The 20,000-nt window shown below is 42.7% G+C and overlaps 1 protein-coding gene across 1 annotated transcript; it reads left to right on the forward strand.

Moving 5' to 3' along the window:
- The first annotated feature begins 6,755 nt into the window (after positions 1-6,755).
- LOC138353702 (uncharacterized) lies at positions 6,756-7,805 on the forward strand. The gene has a single exon (XM_069307085.1). The coding sequence runs from the start codon at positions 6,756-6,758 to the stop codon at positions 7,803-7,805; it is 1,050 nt and encodes a 349-aa protein (XP_069163186.1).
- Positions 7,806-20,000: the final 12,195 nt, after the last annotated feature.

Genomic DNA, 20,000 nt, shown 5'->3' on the forward strand with positions numbered 1-20,000 from the left:
ATGTGAATGTCTCCTCACGATATCTATCATAATATTTAATGCTAATGTTTAGCATTAAATGTTTTGATGTTTCAGGTCAAAATGTTTTAATGTTTCAGGTCTTTGTGAATTTGTTAGGTCAGTGAGATTTTCATTAGATATTTGTTTAAGTATTCTCTTTGTCACTGCTAATGAAACACCCATATCAATTTCTACCACTGGTTTTCTGCAGGCTGTCTTAGCAAGCATATCAACAGTGTCATGCCTTGAGATGCCAACATGTGATGGTATCCATAGGAATTTAATCTCAAATCTGTTTTCTTTAGCAGCTAAAACATTCATTCGAATATCACTGACTATTTTCTGGGTGTCACTACTATGTGCATTCAGTGCCAGGAGTGCACTCTGCGAGTCACAGTATATAAGTCCACTGCCTTTGTCTTTTAAAAATTCAGTGGCAAGGTATATGCCTGCAAGTTCGGTTTGAGTTGTACTTGCCCAGTCATTGACGCGCTTCATTGCTGTATGTACGAGAGAAGATTGTTCAAATATGTTACATGCACATCCGGTACATCGTCCACCTTCTTCTACAGAGCCGTCGGTATAGCACTGATAAACATCGTTACCCATACTCTGAGTACTTTCAGTGATGCTTTTCAGTGTTAACTGTTTTAATAATGTGGTGCGCACACTATCTTTCTTGGGCGCATTTACAAAATCAACTGATAGATCCCAGTTATCCCATGGAGTAGTTGGCTGATTAATCATTAGTTGAGTTGGGTACATATTTAATATTTTGATGGAGTTGGCTACCTTGTAGAACCAATATACATAATCAGATTTCGTTCTTCTTCTATAGACCTCAGGTGAGTGCAGCATATTAGAAAGTTTAGCTTGAAACTTCATGTGTTGTCTAGATCTACTCAATGCCTTCACGCCGAAAACTGTGCTAATAGACAAAATTCTCTCACTTATGGTAGGTAATTTTAACTCTGCTCTCATATTAACTATTCTCGTGGACTTTGGAGCCCCAAGGATGAGACGCATAACTTCATTTTGCAAGGTTTCAAGAGATTTCAGCTCTTTGTCAGTATACAGTGTGAGATGTAGAGCATTGTAGTCAATCACAGAGCGTATAAATGATACATAAAACATTTTAGCAAGTCTCACGTTGAGTCCATGATTGACACCAACAAGGACCCGCAAGGGCTTGGGCAGTGTAAGGCGTGGGAAGGTGAGGGGTGAGGATGGAGAGCGGTCACCAGGGTATCATGTGTCAAGCCCCACCCAAGTGAGCCACGGAGTTGTATATTTGAGATATTGAGACCTACTTTAAATTAGGTATTTTAAGTCACTCTGTACACCTTATTGATGACCTAGAGAGGGGTACCTACTGTCAGCTCACCCCGAGCAAGCACGCCTAGGTGAGTTTGAAGAGATGTCCTTATGACGGGGTTGGTCGCTTGCCCTCTCCTCTCTCTGGTATCAATGTTGTCTCCACGTGCTCCTGGTAACATTCGTTCCTATCTTCCTCACTGGTCGTCACCACTATGTGCACTTAGCATACGATCCTAAATGGTGCACACACTTCAGGGGATCAATCACTAAGTATGCTACAATCCTTCACAACACATTACTCAGCAAACAAAACGTAGGTCCTGCTAGGCTGGGTGGCTAGCTGACCCAACGGTACACACTGATCTTGCCACTCGGCCTTATTTTTGTTTCTTAATTGCTCTACCACTGTAGGAGCTCACTATACACTTGATCACTGCGTTTGCGTACACTTCTGTGACAAAAAACTATGTTTCTTGTCTCGGTGACCCTTCAATGTCTCGAGATAATTGATGTTATTCGCGGACCCTACGGACCCTGTGTGCGTGTGTCTGTGTGTTAAGCATACAGCACGCCCTACTGCAAGTACCCTCTGTGTCTACGAGCGAAACCAGCTGTCAGGCCACCTATGAGTGCTTGTGTAAATGTGCCTGAGTGAGTGAGTGAGTAAGGAAAGGTACCCTATCTGTAAGTACAAGATCTTGTCAATGTTTTATTGTGTCTGTGTTGATCTGAGGGATCAACCACAGTTCTCACCTTCTTATACCTGTCACAGGTCATAGGTGAATCGACGGTGAATGCGTGTTTATCTGTGTGGTATCACTGCATTTCACTAGTCTGTGAATGTGAGCTTCACATACACCACACATTTAGTTATTGTGTGACATTATTATTGTGCATGTTATTGCCTGCCCCATTGACAGTGTAGTTGTGTTTATTGCATATCATCATTACCGAGTATCTGGTTGGAACTCTTGTGATCCCTTTGCATACCGGCAGTTAGGCTACCGTGTTAATGATTGGCTGTCAACTGTGTTAAGTTAGGTGTTTCTCCACGAGTGGATACGAGTCATTTAGCCAGACGTCAAGAGTCTCGCTAATATAACCATAGCTTTGCTGACGCCAATCTAAAGTAAATCAAGCACCCTGTGTATTAGTGGTTAAGTTAGTAAATAAACTACTGTTAAGCTTTATGCGGTGTTTCCGTTGAACCACTTCTGAATACTGCCAATCAAATACTGAAGCCTTCAGCTCTAAGTGTCTTCAACACCGAGTTGCCTATAAGTCACTAAACTATAAATGTGATGAGGACCCTAGGAGTCCCTTAAAGTGTTAAATCATTGAGGAGATTCCAACGATCAACGTGGAGCAGGACCAGGTGAGACTAGTCTGAGAAGAGACCCTCAAGGACTCTAACTCGACCTTGCTCCCAGGCCCTGTACGGTTGCTCTCGTATTTTTTATTCTGCTAATTCCGACACCTTCGTGAAGCGTCTACCACATGTACATTGGCGACGTACGCACTGCAGTCGTGAAAGCAAAAAAGAAAAGCCCCACATCTGGCGCCCAACGTGATTGGCTTAGTTGGATCCTATGAGCTAGGTTGTACAGTAAAATTTTGCACTTAAATTTTCCCTGAAAATTCAAAAGTGACGAGCAGTATTCAGAGGATGTTTAACACCCTGTTAGGTACACACACACCACCAGTATGTCTGAGTGTGTAGAGTACAAACAGCGCTACCTGCATCTTCACCTGGCCTTGACCGCTCGTAGACCTGACGACTACGACACTCTTACTGAGCAAGAGTGTAAGGAACGAGTGGAGCAGCACATGAGCACATATATAGTCTCCGTGGTGTAGTGGTAAGACACTCGCCTGGCGTTCCGCGAGCGCTTAGTCATGGGTTCGTATCCTGGCCGGGGAGGATTTACTGGGCGCAAATCCTTAGCTGTAGCCTCTGTTTAACTCAACAGTAAAATGTGTACTTGGTTGTAACAACGATTCTTCGCGGCGGGGATCGTATTCCAGGGACCTGCCCGAAACGCGACGCGTACTAGTGGCTGTACAAGAATGTAACAACTCTTGTATATATCTCAAAAAAAAAAAAAAAATGAGGGCCGTGGAAGAGGTGATGCTACAAGCACACATGCAGGGTAGTACTGAGGTGGCGTGCACGAGTCTCATCACACTGGATGAGGCTATCGGGGGTGAGACCCCGGTGAGAGATAACACAGTGGGAGAGACCCCAGTGAGAGACAACTTGGAGGTAGAGACCCCTGTGGGTGACGTCACCGAGAATGATGGCACTAGAATCACGCGCGCTGCGGAAGAAAACGGAGTCACGAGGGAATCTAGCCCTTTAAATACTCCGTTGGGGGGATTCTATGGGAAAGAATCTCAGCCCAAAAGGTCCTTCTGGACAACACCATCTCAAAGAGTAGGTATTACAGGCTCGCATTTATTTACCTTAGAGGAATACCGCGACTAAGTTAGGGAGTTGGGATTCGAAGGGAATAAAGTAGCAGAGCAAGCTATGAAACTCTGGACTGATCAGCAGGACAGAGAAAGCGAACTCTGGACTGATCAGCAAGAGAGAGAAAACAAACGCTGGATTGATCAGCAAAACCGAGAAAGTACTGAACGCATAGCTCGCATGCAGTTGCAAGCAAGGCAGGATGACCAGACAAGTGGTCGTTCAACAGAGACTAACGTTGAACAAGGTAAGACTGTCAAACTACCTAAACTAACTTTGATGAAAGGGACGACTCGATGGATGCATACATCAAGCGTTTCGAAGGTCACGCCGCTGATTGCAGGTGGGAAAGATCAAAGTGGGCACTCACTCTTAGTGCATTGTTAAAGAGTAGGGCACTAACCATCTACCACAGTCTGGGTCCGCACCAGCGCGGAGATTACGAGGCATTAACAACAGCGCTGCTGAACGGTTTTGGCATTACTGCAGACCGGATGCTAGAGAATTTCCGTAGGGCTCAATTGCAAAAAGGAGAGACATATGTGTTAATGTTACAGCGGTTAGAATCGAGTCTAAACCGTTACTGTGAACTCATGGAGACTGCTCCTGGGAGCATGGAGTTCTATCAACAGATGATTCATGAACAATTCTTAGAAGCATGCGAATCGTCTCTGCGTGTCAAGCTCAAGGAGCAGGAAATTGTGTCAAATCTGTCTATGGCCAAGCAAGCTGATCTGTAGGCTGGGGCCAGGAGACAGGTGAAAGGGGTGAAGCCGCACGAGAAGCATCATGCTACAGGTATTGGCGAAGAAGCTAAGCCTAAGACTGGTGTGTCGGGGGAGCAGGGAAACTCCTCCAACAAGCATGTGCACAGGTGCTACACCTGTGGTAAGCCAGGTCACCGTGCAACTGATTGCAAGGTAAAACCGAAATCAGGTTACATAGCAGGTGTGAGCTCAAGTGGTAAGAAACATCCCAACGTCGGAAAGGATCCACTAGCTTGGACCCTTGAGGTAGTTGACGGAAATGTTAACGGAAAATCGGCGAAAATCTTCCGTGACAAAGGCGCCACTACTCACATGGTAAGAAAGAGCCTTGTACAGCCAGGATCTGAGACAGGTAGACATATCTATGTCAAATTCCCAAATGGCTATACTAAAGAGATGGTGGAGGTGTATGTGTGGGTCGACACACCTTACATCAAAGGTAAAATCCGCGCCGTTCAACAGGAACGTGCTATATATGGACTTTTTTGGGGAAATGTTCCAGGAATCTCTGATTGAGTCCGCCCTCGAAGAAAACGGGGGAGCGTGAGCACGCTGTTGCCTCAGCTGTGTGTGTGGCCGTCTGCAGTCAGCTGATGCCAAGGGCGATTCGCCCGGGGATGACGTCACAGGGAGTGACCACACCCCTCACCCAGCTGAAGCATAAGGGAGTGAAAGAAGCAAAACCTCTGGTTGAAGCGACAGCAACTCCATTAACAGGTAACTCGCTCGTGGCAGCTGTCACTACGAGGTCACAGAACAACAAGCTGACTCGCTCAGAAAAACCTTTGAAATTACGAGACATTCAGGGAGTGTCTGCAAAGGAGTTTATTGATGCCCAAGGGAGCGACCCAACACTAGCCCAGATACGTAGGTATGCTGAGGAGAAAAGGGTTTTCCAACACCAGGAACGCAAGTACTGGTACTTGCACCATAATGGGAAACTCGTGAGCAGAGTTGAGACGCCCCACGACACTTCAAATCAAATGTTTATTTAGGTAAGGTACATACATACAAGAGATTTTACAAAGAGTGATAGATTTATAGATAGAGCTAGTACATACAATGCCTAAAGCCACTATTACGCAAAGCGTTTCGGGCATGAAAAACTTAAATGACTAAAGCTTACTACTAATTGAGCATAAAGAGTAAAATGAAAACATGGAATGAAAACATAGCTGAAAAAGCAGCACAAATACAATTATGTCGACAAACAGCGCTCTTTAAAAAAAAACAGACATTGGTTGACAATAGAGGGGTAAGGTAGGTTACAGGGAATTTATTAGGTATAGCTTCGTTTTTATCTTAAACTGGTTGAGAGAGGTACAGTCTTTAACATGGTTGGGAAGGTCATTCCACAATCTGGGTCCCTTGATTTGTAGAGCATTTCTATTTTGATTAAGTCGTACTCTAGGAATATCAAAACTGTATTTATTTCTGGTGTGGTGCTCATGGGTTCTGTTACAACCTTCTATGAAGCTTTTGAGGTCAGGATTGGCATTACAGTTTAGCGTTTTATATATGTATAATACACATGAGATAATGTGCAGTGACTTAATGTCTAACATATTCAGAGATTTGAGTAGGGGTACCGAGTGATGTCTGGGGCCAGAGTTGGATATTGTCCTAATAGCAGCTTTGTGTTGAGTAATTAGAGGACGTAAATGATTTTGAGTAGTAGAGCCCCAAGCACAAATACCATAGTTGAGATATGGATAGATGAGACCAACTTGGGACCAACTCGTTGTTCCACAGGAGCATAGACTGGCTGTGTTCCGTTTAGGGCATGAAGCTTTGATGGGAGGTCATATGGGTCACACAAAAACCAGTGCACGGATACAAGCTATGTTCTACTGGCCAGGAATTACTGGGGAAATATAGCGGTACACTCGCTCGTGTGATCGTGTGACACCTGTCAGCGCACCACTGATCGAGTGGTGCGCTGGGAAGCTTCGGCCCTTCCCCATCATTGATCAGCCATTCAAGCTGGTCAGCATTGATCTGGTTGGTCCGATCATACCGAGTGCAACGGACGGCAGTAAGTACATCCTGACCGTGGTCGATCACGCAACAAGGTACCCAGAAGCAGCTGCCCTGAAGAACATCGAGACGTCAACGGTAGCGGAAGCCTTGGTAGGTTTTTCAGTCGCCTTAGTATACCTGAGTGGATCCATAGCGACCGAGGGACACAGTTTACCAGCGAGATGATGGACCAAGTCAGACGTCTGCTCACAGCGAGAGCATCACTCACCACGCCTTACCATGCTATGGGAAACGGTTTGGTAGAACGCTTCAATGGCACTCTCAAGAAGATGTTGAAAAGAATGTGCATCGAACAGCCTCGGGAGTGGCCCAGGTATATCAACCCTTTGTTGTTTGCCTACAGGGAGGTGCCACAGGCTAGCACAGGGTTCTCACCCTTCGAGCTTTTGTACAGTCGCACAGTTAAAGGCCCTCTGCAGGTACTGAGGAACCTGTGGGAAGGCGATGACTGTACCCCTGAAACCAAGACGACGTACGAGTACTTCATCGATCTGCGGGAACGGCTGGAGAACACCTGTCAGCTGGCCCGAGAACAGCTAGCAAAAGCAAAGGAGTACCAGAAGCAAGCATACGACAAAAAAGCAAAAGAACGCAAGTTCAGTGTAGGTGACAAGGTACTTTTGTTACTTCCCACCAGCAGGAACAAGCTCTTGCTGCAGTGGAAGGGCCCTTTCACGGTAGTGGAGTGCTCGCACTCGTTAAACTATGTGCTTGACGTCGATGGTGCCAGGAAGAAGTACCACGTCAACATGCTCAAACGCTACGAGGACCCTCCTGTAGATGTATCAACAAAGCCGAAGAAGCATGTAAGATGTAAGAACAGGAGAGGACCACGGTCCTCGACATCGACAGGGCCGATCGACCACCCACTGCTCTCAGAAGGTGCTGACTGGTTGAGTAGGTCAGGGGTGATTAACGAGACGTCGAACGAGGGAGACATGAGCGAGGAAATGCAACGCGAATCACCGGACACTGGTTCCCAGTGTGTCTCTGATGTTTCAGGCATGACACAGGTGGAGAGAGGCAGTGGACAGACTAGCGCCACTCAGGGTTTCGAGGCGTTCAGCCGACCCAGACCTGGAGCTACGTCGGACCACAGTGCCTGCTCAAGACCTGACAAGATAGCCACATGTGACCCGGTGATTGAAGAAATTCCTCACTTACCAGAAGAAAATAGTCTAGACAAGGACCCGCCTCGCCTAGCAGTATAGAAAACGGGGTCTGCTAGACCCAGCCGCGCCACGTGCACTCAGCACTGTGCACGTGCTGTCAGCGGTGTGAGGTCTGAACGAGCACCACTATGTGGGTTCGATCTTTGTTGGGGGGTGTTGTGAGAGAGTGTCTCTCAAGGTTCTCCGACAGCTGACTTGAATGGCTCATGGCAGTGCACAGTGCACCGATCTTGTGCACAAGGTCCTATTTCTGTTAACCCTGGATAGTGACCTGGCATGTTGGGTATCTCCAGAATGCCCACTTAACCAGGAACACTTTTATAATACGGAGTCTGCCGTATGTCCAGGCAGAAATTAGATACAGGGAGTTAAGCATACTTGCCACCAAAGGGTCAGGGAGTACATCGGTGGTGGAGCGTGAGAGCAGAAGGGAGACGCTAGCAGCGTCTGACCTCTGGGGTCAACCGGCGTGTGGCAAATAACAGCTATGACGTGTTCGTGACGTGTTCATGACGTCACTCCTGCTGCTGCTCATCGAACGAGCTAATATGATTGGTTCCCGCCCAATTGCTGCAATGCTATTAGTCAAATTGTAACTCTTTGTGCTGGGTGCCACGAGATGCCCGGCAGCACTTGTAAAACCATTCTTGTGAGGGATCTCTTGCAAAGTGGACGTGTTCTGTTCTGTCTACTGGCCAATAGACTGAACACCGTCTATTCCTCACTGTTACGACCCTGGGTTCTTCAGTGGAAACCAGAGGTCAAAATTGAGTTATTAAACTTTCCTATAGTATAGCTGAACGCAACTCTATGCGTCATTGTTTGTATTTTCCCTGCCAGACGTAGGGAATTTTCGCTAGGGCTGCGGTACGATTAGTTGAGCAGTCTGCCGGCAGCAGCCAGCTGGGAGGAAGGAGACTGAGAATCCATCTTTTTTTCTGAGCTGGCGTGGTGTGGACAGGAACCTCCTACCCTTCCTCTTCGTTTCCTTATTTCTGTGTCTTGTTCAAGATAAGTACCCCCTGAGTTATTATGCATGTCTGGCATACTCATGTTCTGTGTAGAGTAGTATATTTTGTGTGTAGTAGGTGTGTTTAGAGTTTATATTACTAGTTATTCTAAAGGGGGTTCCATTGGAACCACGTGGTCCCCTACCCTAAGCTGACTCTAACTTCAAGTTATTCAATAGTAGAGCTTTACCCTAGCTTGTGCTCAGTGTAAAACCTTGTATCCTGCTTATGTGGACCAAGGCTTTTAACGTAAGGTAGTGTGGTAAAGTTATTATTATTATGGTTATTGGTGTGAGTGTATATGGGGGGTTGTTAAGGGGTTAATAAATAAGTACATGAATTATAAGAGTATCGTTCTTCCTGTGTAGGAGATCCTGATCATTCCCTAGACTGACCTTGTTGTGTAGCCAAGTAGTCAGCACTACTTCTAGTTTCCATGGGGGCCGGGCCTTACTGATCTCCCCAAATAGATACATCTTTATTCTAACTACCCTTACCCCTTAATAGAACCAGTTCCCTCATAGCAAGCCCACCATATTTTATTTATAACAAGTGGGGGCCTGTCCGGGATGAACATTATAAGTGTAAAAATTAGATTCTTGAGTGCCAAAACTAAAATTTTTTGTTTTCCGCAGAGTCGTTGTGTGTTAGCCTAGGGTCCAGCTCATCTAGCAAAGGACATTCTTGCTCTGACTGGACACCCAGCTGGATCCCTTCACGATTAAGGTTAGTGTGGCCTTGTGTTAGGGGCCGTGCAAATTTTTTTTTCCAATTTTTATTGTTTAATTTTTTCTTTGGCTGGGAGCTAAAATTATTAGTGATGTCATCTGAAATGCAGAGACTGGCAAGGGAGCCTTCAGTGGTAGAGATAAAGAAACTTACCAAGTCTAATTTAGTATTGTTAGGCAAGGAATTTGACCTAGAATTAAATGATGCGGATAAAAAGTGGACTTTGGTGAATGAAATATTACAACATTGTATTGATGAAGAACTATTGGCAAGTGATACACCTTTATGCCAGCCTAGCCAAGCAGAAAGTGCAGCTCATAAGGATAGAGAATTAGCCCTAGAGTTAGCAAGAATAAAATTAGAGGAGCAAAGACTCAAAACCGAGGAGGCTAGAATTAGAGCGAATGCCACTAGACCTCCACCTGCCGGGGATTCAAACCCCAGGCATTATGAGAAAAAGCATAATTTGCCTGAATTTTCCGAGTTGGACCCTGAAAGGTTTTTCAACCATTTTCAGAGATTGGCCATGTCCATGAACTGGCCAAAGGAAGAGTGGGTGAAAATCCTGCAGGGAAGACTTAGGGGTAAAGCACAAAATATTTTTATAAACATGCCTGACGACGAGTGTTTTGAATATGATAAAGTCAGGGAACGTATTTTGCTGGCATATGAAATTACACCTGAAGCTCACCGCCAAGCTTATCGCAACCTTAGGCCTACCCACAACCAACCGCTCACTGAATTTGCTAATGATCAAATTAGATTGTTTGATAAATGGATTCGCTCGGCTAAAGCCGAAACGTACGAGGCACTCAAGAATAGTATGTTAATAGAACAGTTTATAGATAGTATGCCAGACATTGTAGATCAGTATCTAAGGGGAAGGGTAGAGGTAAATTCTAAAATAGGGGATTTGGCCAAGTTAAATAAATAAATAAATATAAATATGTTTATTCAGGTAAGGTACATACATACAAGTGATGTTACATTAATGGATCAATATATAGATAGAGCTAGTACATACAATGCCTAAAGCCACTATTACGCAATGCGTTTCGGGCAGGAAAAACATTAATATCTAGAACTTAATACTAATTGGGCATAAGGAATAAAATGTGTTGGGAACAAATACAAATAAAGATAAAAAAAAAGGGGGGAACATGACTGAAAAGAAGCACAAATACAATAGGTTGACAAACAGTGTTCATTAAAAAAAAATAACAGACATGGGTTGACAAAAGAAGGGTAAGGTAGGTTATAGGGAATTTATTAGGTAGTGTTTAGCTTTTATCTTAAACTGGTTGAGAGAAGTACAGTCTTTAACATGGTTGGGAAGGTCATTCCACATTCTGGGCCCCTTGATTTGTAGAGCATTTCTAGTTTGATTAAGTCGTACTCTAGGAATATCAAAACTGTATTTATTTCTGGTGTAGTGCTCATGGGTTCTGTTACAACCTTCTATGAAGCTTTTGAGATCAGGATTGGCATTATAGTTTAGCGTTTTATATATGTATAATACACATGAGAGAATGTGCAGTGACTTAATGTCTAACATATTCAGTGATTTGAGTAGGGGTACCGAGTGATGTCTGGGGCCAGAGTTGGATATTGTCCTAATAGCAGCTTTGTGTTGAGTAATTAGAGGACGTAAGTGATTTTGGGTAGTAGAGCCCCAAGCACATATACCATAGTTGAGATATGGATAGATAAGGGAGTAATAGAGAGTCACCAGGGCAGGGCGTGGTACATAATATCTGATCTTAGAAAGAATGCCCACAGTTTTAGAAACTTTTTTTGATATATTTAGAATGTGTCCCTGGAAATTCAGCTTGTGGTCGATGAGAACGCCAAGGAATTTGCCATCTAATTTGTTACAAATTTGGGTATTGTTTATTTTGAGATTTATTTGATTAGAGGATTTATTGCCAAACAGAATATAGAAAGTTTTGTCAATGTTAAGGGTGAGTTTGTTGGCAGTTAGCCAAAGAGGACTTTATTTAGCTCAGTATTTACTGTGGCATTTAGAGCAAGGGGATCAGGACTGGAGTAAATGAAGGTTGTGTCGTCAGCAAATAGAATTGGTTTGAGGTGTTGGGAAGCATTTGGAAGGTCATTAATGTAGATGAGAAAGAGGAGAGGGCCAAGTATGCTGCCCTGAGGAACACCAATGTTGATGGGTAGGGTGGGAGAAATTGTATTATTCACAGAAACATATTGGAGCCTGTCAGTAAGGTAGGATTTGAGGTATTGCAGGGAGTGTCCTCAGACTCCATAATGATGTAATTTAAGAAGAAGGTTTTGGTGGTTGACAGTGTCAAAAGCTTTACGCAGGTCCACAAATAATCCAACAGGGAACTCATTTTTATCAAGAGCTGTATGAATCGAGTTAAGCATACTAATAAGTGCATCGTTAGTGCTTTTTTTGGGTCTGAAGCCATATTGGCAAGGGCTAAGTATATTGTGAGTGGCTAGATATGAGTAAAGCTGCTTATAGATTAGTTTTTCAAAAATTTTTGACAAGTTTGGCAGGATTGATATAGGTCTGTAGTTGTTAACATCTGTGAGATCACCACATTTGTGGACAGGCGTTATTCTCGCTTTTTTTTAGAATATCTGGAAAGGTTTGGAGTTCAAGTGACTTGTAAAAGAGCAAAGCAATAGCAGGGGCTAAAGATCTGGAGGTTTTTTTGTAAATTAAAGTTGGTATCTCCTCAAGGGCACCAGACTTGGTTTTAAGGGAAAGGATTATCTCATTGACGTCAGTGGAATTAATAGGCTGTAGGTACAGAGACTGTGGATAGTTACCTGTAAGATAGTCCTTAATGTCGGTACTGGAAGATGGAATATCATTTGCAAGGGATGAACCAATGGAAGAGAAGAACCAATTGAAATCAATAGCAGAATCAGAGGCTGAAAGCTGACCATCGTTATTGGACAGGAGTGTTGGTTTGTTATTTAAAGACTTCTTTGATCCCAATATTTGTGAAATTGTGCTCAAAGTTTGTTTAATGTTGCTCTTTATTTGGGTAAATTTATATTCGTAGTATTTAGTTTTGGCTTGTCTAATTATCTTAGATAGCAATAATGAGTAATTCTTTGAGAATTCTTTGGAGACAATTCCTAACCTATACTTCTTCTCAAGGTCATGTTTTTTATTAATGGATTTAAGTATTCCCTTTGTAAGCCAGGGATTGTTAAGCCTTTTGGTTGTGACTTGTTTTCTAAGCATAGGACAGTGGGTGTTATAAAGGCTAAGAGTTTTTTGAAGAAAAGATTGCACTGCTAGGTTGATGTCCTCTATGTTACCTAACTCGGACTCCCAGTTGACATTATCAGCAGCAGTTATAAAATTGTCTATAGCAGTTTCATTGTGCAGTCTAAAACGTAACTCTCTTGACTCTAGAGGTGGTTTGCTAATGTTAGTTAAGAGAAATGTGGGGTAATGGTCTGTAGTGCTATCGGTGATTATACCTGATGTAAGCGGAGATTTTATGTTTGTCCAGATGTGATCTAGAGTCGTGGCAGTGCTATCAGTGATTCTAGTAGGTCTAGTGATTAAGGGTATAAGGAAGCAGGAATTCATACAGTTGAGGAAGCTAACAGCAGTAGGGTGTTCAGGCTCGCAGAGGTCAATATTAAAGTCCCCTGCGATAATTAGGTGGTTTTTGTTCAGTCTGTTATCAAGTATTAGATTTCTAAGGTTTGAGTTGAATTCTGCCACATCAGTGTTAGGAATTCTATAGACTGCACCCACAGACAGGACAGACTCGGCACCCTTGACTCTGAAGCTGGCGAAGATATACTCCCCATAGCAGTCTCTAGTTCTAATTTCTTTTAAGCATGTTAGTTCTTGGTGGTAGTAAAGAGCAGTGCCACCACCTCTCTGAAGTTGACGACAGTTGTGAATTGCCGAGTAGTTAGGCATGTTAAAGAGTTGAGTAGTATCCTCTTTCAACCATGTTTCAGTAAGTATAATAAAAGAGAATTTGTTGTCAACAGTATCAATCAAGGCACTAACATCATCGAAGTGTTTACCTAGGGATCTAACGTTCAAGTTGATTACAGAGATATTGTGATTATGAGTTAATACATTGTTTACATCATGTGCTGCAAAATATCTGCAATTTAGATCATTAAAGTGATGATTGTCATAGATAGTGGATAAGAGGTTTAGTTCTGGGTCTATACTTGTCTGCATAGAAAAGCTGAATGCAGGAAAAACAAAGCAAGAAAGGCAAGTTACAAGGTAGAAATAAGCTATAAAATAGGGAAAAAAATGTACACAATACTGTACAAAACAAACACAAAATGAATAACAAAAGAAAAAAATGAGGTAGCATACAAGGGGCTTACAGGGGTACAATGGAGTAAGGGAGTATGGCGAGGCTAGGCAACCTAGGTAATAAATGAGATTAAAGAAAAAACATATAAACATGGACTATACAAAACAAAAGATATAGAAATACAAAACAAAGATATAAATAAGACTAAACAATACAAAAACAAATTGAGCAAAAATGAAAAAAAAAGTTGCAAAGAGCAAAAAAGTTGGCAAAAAACTACCAATTGGCGGGCAAAAGGCCCAATAAAAATAATTGTACCCCACAGAGTAACAAAACTTATACCCACAGCCAGTCCAGACCAGCTCATTCTAACCCTTTAACTAATGCACCTTCTGTTTCAGACATAACTAACCCTGTTAAAGTGTCTTGCCCCACGGTACCTAAGGGTGAACCGAAGGGTAATTCTGTTAGTAATGTCTTTTCTCCCCGACGTTTTTGTGGTCACTGTAAACGTCCAAACCACACTATTAGCCGTTGTTGGCAACTGTACCCGGAAAAAATACCCAATGCTCTAGTTGTGACACAGGGCTTGAGGCCTTCGGAAGGGTTAGGGAGTAAAACCTCCAACCCACAGTGGTTGGACTTGCTTACCCCATTCTTATCGAAAGGGAGACTACTTTTGTCTGAGGGTTCTTCCTGGAAGGACGTGGTGATCTTCCGAGACACCGGTGCCATCCAGACTTTAATTTTAGAGAGTGTGTTGCAAGGTGCCAACACTCTAGACACTGGAGAGGTGGTACTGGTCGAGGGTGTCACTAGTGATACTCGAGCAGTACCCCTCCATAAGGTTACCCTGGAATCTGATTTCCACAAGGGTGTTTGTACAGTTGGAGTCACTTCATACCTACCTTTCCCTAATGTTGATGTAATAGTTGGTAATGATTTAGCAGGGAATAAGGTAGGGGACTCCAGACTGCCTATTATGTTGCCTACCCCTAAGGTTTGCCTGGATCCACCCGCCGCAGAGGATAATGTTGTGTACCCTGCGTGCGCGGTGACCAGGTCTATGGGACTTAAATGTAAGGGCAGCTCTGTGCTTGCCAAGGTGGTAAATCCCGAGGACACAAGGAACTTTCCGAGTGGTGAAAACCAAGTGGACCTCGCGGACACATTTATGGCCCGACTCGATGACGTGGCCAAGGACATTGTGGAGAGCCTGCCACCGCCATCTACCGAGAGTAGTGGGGAGGTGGAGGAGAACACTGTTGAGCCTCGGCCAATGGCATCTGACCAAGGCCTAGATGCCTCCTTGAGTGAGTTACAGAAAGCTGACCCCACTCTTGCAGATTGTCATGAGACAGCCGTCTCTATGGAGGAAATTGTAGACGCAGCAACTGGGTACTACTACAATGATCGGATTTTGATGAGAAAATGGAGACCACAGAGTGCTCCCTTGTCAAATGAGTGGGAGGTAGTCCACCAGGTTATGATGCCAACCTGCTATAGAGAAAGAATTTTGGCAGCTGCTCATGATGATCCTATGGGGGGACATCAAGGTATTAATATTACGTATCACAAAATTTTAAAGTATTTTTTCTGGCCCAAGCTGAAAAGCGATGTGGCAAAATTTTGTAATGCGTGTATTGTTTGTCAACTGGTTGGGAAACCAAACCAGACTCCACCTAAAGCTCCTCTAAGGCCTATTGTCGTGCCAGAGGAACCATTTTCTCATGTGGTAATGGACTGTGTTGGACCATTACCTAGAACTAAGTTTGGTAATATTTACCAAATCACGATGATGTGTATCACTACTCGTTACCCAGAGGCTTTTGCTGTAAGGAACATCCGAGCAAAAACTGTTGTTGCTCGTATGTTGCAATTTTTTTCCACTTTTGGACTGCTTCGGGTCGTGCAAACTGACAATGGTACTAACTTTAAGTCTGATATTTTTTAGCAATTTTGTAAGGAACATGGAATAACTCATAAGGTTTCCAGCCCATACCATCCACAGAGTCAGGGGGTAATTGAACGTTTCCATCTAACTCTGCAGCAGATGTTGAAGACATCGTGCGAGAGTTCCCTCACCTTCTGGGATGAGAATTTACAGTATGTTTTGTTTGCGGCTAGAGAGGGATTACAAAGTTCACTGGGTTGTTCTCCTTTTGAGTTAGTCTTTGGCCATAAAGTTCGTGGACCCTTGCAAATGTTACAGGAGAATCTGTTAGGGAACGTAACGTTAACCGAAGGTTCGGCTTTCTTTGCGCAACACCACCAGAGACTCAAGAACTGCAAGGCGGCTGCACTAAAATATCTTGGGAAGGCCCAAGAAAAAATGAAAGACCGAAACGATGCTACGGCTAAGTTACGGGTATTTCAGCCTGGCGACCCTGTCCTGGTATTAAAGCCTCGACTAGGGAACACTATGTCCCACAAGTACGAAGGCCCCTACATTGTGACAGAAAAGACTGGGAACCTCACGTACAAAGTGAGGCACTCTGACAAACGTAACCAGGTAATGCTCATACATGTAAATCGGCTGAAGAAGTTCCAGGGCCCCAGGCCCATTGCACTAACCAATGTTTCCATTTCCAGTGAGGGAAGGGATGATTGTTCTAGGGACCCAACTAATCTCATTTTCAATAATTCTAGTTCTGTGAATGCTGTGGAGGAGGGACTGTCCCATTTGCAGATGGCCCAACGTGAAGAGGTGCAGTCGTTGGTTGATGAATTCTCCAGTCTGTTCGGGGAGGTCCCGACCCAGACTGATGCCATTTGCCATGATGTCGAGTTGACGGACTACACTCCCATTCGCCTTCAACCCTATCGGATGAGTCCAGAAAAGAAGGCCATCGTACGGAAGGAGGTCGACTTCTTGCTCCAGCACGACCTCATCCGGCCGAGCCAGGGCTCTTGGTGCTCGCCCTGCCTTTTGGTCCGCAAACCAGACGGCTCCTGGCGATTATGCACCGACTATCGGCAGCTCAACAAGGTGACCATTGTGGATGCCTATCCGCTGCCCCTCCTCGAGGACTGCATCGACGAGCTGGGAAATGCCAAGTACGTTTCGAAATTCGACCTCTCGAGGGGGTATTATCAAATCCCACTCACTGAACGTGCTAAACAACTAACTGCGTTCGTGACACCAGAGGGTGTTTTTGAGTATCAAGTGTTACCATTCGGCTTGCGTAATGCCCCTGCCACGTTCCAGAGACTCAAGAACTCTCTGCTCGCTAAGGTGCCAAATTGTCGGGTGTATTTAGATGATATCGTGCTCTTTGACAGTAATTGGGCTGACCACATAGCTAGGTTATGCCAGTTCTTCGCAATCTTGAAAGAGGCAAATCTTACCTTAAATGCTAAAAAGTGTCATTTTGGCCAAGGCACAGTGACGTACCTCGGTTATGAAGTGGGCCAAGGAAAAGTGTTACCTCGGCAAGATAAAATCAGTGCCATTCTGGAGTATCCAGTGCTAAAGTCTAAAAAGGACGTTCAAAGATTTATCGGTAGGAGTGCGTACTATCGACGCTTTTGTCAGAACTTTTGACGTGACGTCACCACCTTATTCGCCGCCAGTGCCAGTGTGTGTGCGTGTGTCTGTGTGTTAAGCATACAGCACGCCCTACTGCAAGTACCCTCCGTGTCTACGAGCGAAACCAGCTGTCAGGCCACCTATGAGTGCTTGTGTAAATGTGCCTGAGTGAGTGAGTGAGTAAGGAAAGGTACCCTATCTGTAAGTACAAGATCTTGTCATTGTTTTATTGTGTCTGTGTTGATCTGAGGGATCAACCACAGTTCTCACCTTCTTATACCTGTCACAGGTCATAGGTGAATCGACGGTGAATGCGTGTTTATCTGTGTGGTATCACTGCATTTCACTAGTCTGTGAATGTGAGCTTCACATACACCACACATTTAGTTATTGTGTGACATTATTATTGTGCATGTTATTGCCTGCCCCATTGACAGTGTAGTTGTGTTTATTGCATATCGTCATTACCGAGTATCTGGTTGGAACTCTTGTGATCCCTTTGCATACCGGCAGTTAGGCTACCGTGTTAATGATTGGCTGTCAACTGTGTTAAGTTAGGTGTTTCTCCACGAGTGGATACGAGTCGTTTAGCCAGACGTCAAGAGTCTCGCTAATATAACCATAGCTTTGCTGACGCCAATCTCAAAAAAAAATCAAAATCAAAATGTTTATTTAGGTAAGGTATATACATAAAAGAGATTTTACAGAGTGTGGTGGATTTATAGTTAGGGCTAGTACATACAATGCCTAAAGCCACTATTACGCAAAGCGTTTCGGGCATAAAAAACTTAAATGACTAAAGTTTAATACTAATTGAGCATAAAGAGTAAAATGAAAACATGGAAAGAAAACATAGCTGAAAAAGCAGCACAAATACAATTCTGTCGACAAACATGCAGCGCTCTTTAAAAACGCCAGAACGCACTTCTCAGCCTAATATGCAAAGCCCAATTTGCCTAATAAGCCAAGTTTTCATGAATTGTTTTTCGACTACCTAACCTAACCTAACCTATAAAGATAGGTTAGGTTAGGTTAGGTAGGGTTGGTTAGGTTCGGTCATATATCAACGTTAATTTTAACTCCAATAAAAAAAAATTGACCTCATACATAATGGAATGGGTAGCTTTATCATTTCATAAGAAAAAAATTAGAGAAAATATATTAATTCAGGAAAACTTGGCTTATTAGGCAAATCGGGCCTTGCATAGTAGGCCGAGAAGTGCATTTTGGCTACTAGTTACGATATATATATATATATATATATATATATATATATATATATATATATATATATGTCGTACCTAGTAGCCAGAACTCACTTCTGAGCCTACTATGCAAGGCCCGATTTGCCTAATAAGCCAAGTTTTCATGAATTAATTGCTTTTCGACTACCTAACCTACCTAACCTAACCTAACCTAACTTTTTCGGCTACCTAACCTAACCTAACCTATAAAGATAGGTTAGGTTAGGTTAGGTAGGGTTGGTTAGGTTCGGTCATATATCTACGTTAATTTTAACTACAATAAAAAAAAATTAACCTCTTACATAATGAAATGGGTTGCTTTATCATTTCATAAGAAAAAAATTAGAGAAAATATATTATTTCATGAAAACTTGGCTTATTAGGCAAATCGGGCCTTGCATAGTAGGCTAAAAAGTGAGTTCTGGCTACTAGGTACGACATATATATATATATATATATATATATATATATATATATATATATATATATATATATATATATGTCGTACCTAGTAGCCAGAACTCACTTTTCAGCCTACTATTCAAGGCCAGATTTGCCTAATAAGCCAAGTTTTCCTGAATTAATATATTTACTATAATTTTTTTCTTATGAAATGATAAAGCAACCCTTTTCTCTATGCATGAGGTCAATTTTTTTTTATTGCAGTTAAAATTAACGTAGATATATGACCGAACCTAACCAACCCTACCTAACCTAACCTAACCTATATTTATAGGTAAGGTTAGGTTAGGTAGCCAAAAAAAGCTAGGTTAGGTTAGGTTAGGTAGGTTAGGTAGACGAAAAAACATTAATTCATGAAAACTTGGCTTATTAGGCAAATCGGGCCTTGAATAGTAGGCTGAGAAGTGCGTTCTGGCTATTAGGTACGACATATGTCTATATATATATATATATATATATATATATATATATATATATATATATATATATATATATATATATATATATATATATATATATATATATATATATATATATATATATATACATATATATAGTGCCAGTCATGATAAGTCAGATATATTGTTTGTTAACACATTTCTCAACAATGAACAGTCAGTTTTATCAAGCTAATATATCCTAACACAACGAGTGAGAGTATTAACTGGTCTAATTATTTTATTAGACCAGTAGTGTAGTGCTCATTTAACAATGAGCACTACACCAGAAATAAATACAGTTTTGATATTCCTAGAGTACGACTTAATCAAACTAGAAATGCTCTACAAATCAAGGGGCCCAGAATGTGGAATGACCTTCCTAACCATGTTAAAGACTGTACCTCTCTCAACCAGTTTAAGATAAAAACGAAGCTATACCTAATAAATTCCCTGTAACCTACCTTACCCTTCTATTGTCAACCAATGTCTGTTTTTTTTTTAAAGAGCGCTGTTTGTCGACATAATTGTATTTGTGCT

Source organism: Procambarus clarkii, chromosome 59, assembly GCF_040958095.1.
Source record: "Procambarus clarkii isolate CNS0578487 chromosome 59, FALCON_Pclarkii_2.0, whole genome shotgun sequence".
Classification (NCBI taxonomy): Eukaryota; Metazoa; Arthropoda; class Malacostraca; order Decapoda; family Cambaridae; genus Procambarus; species Procambarus clarkii.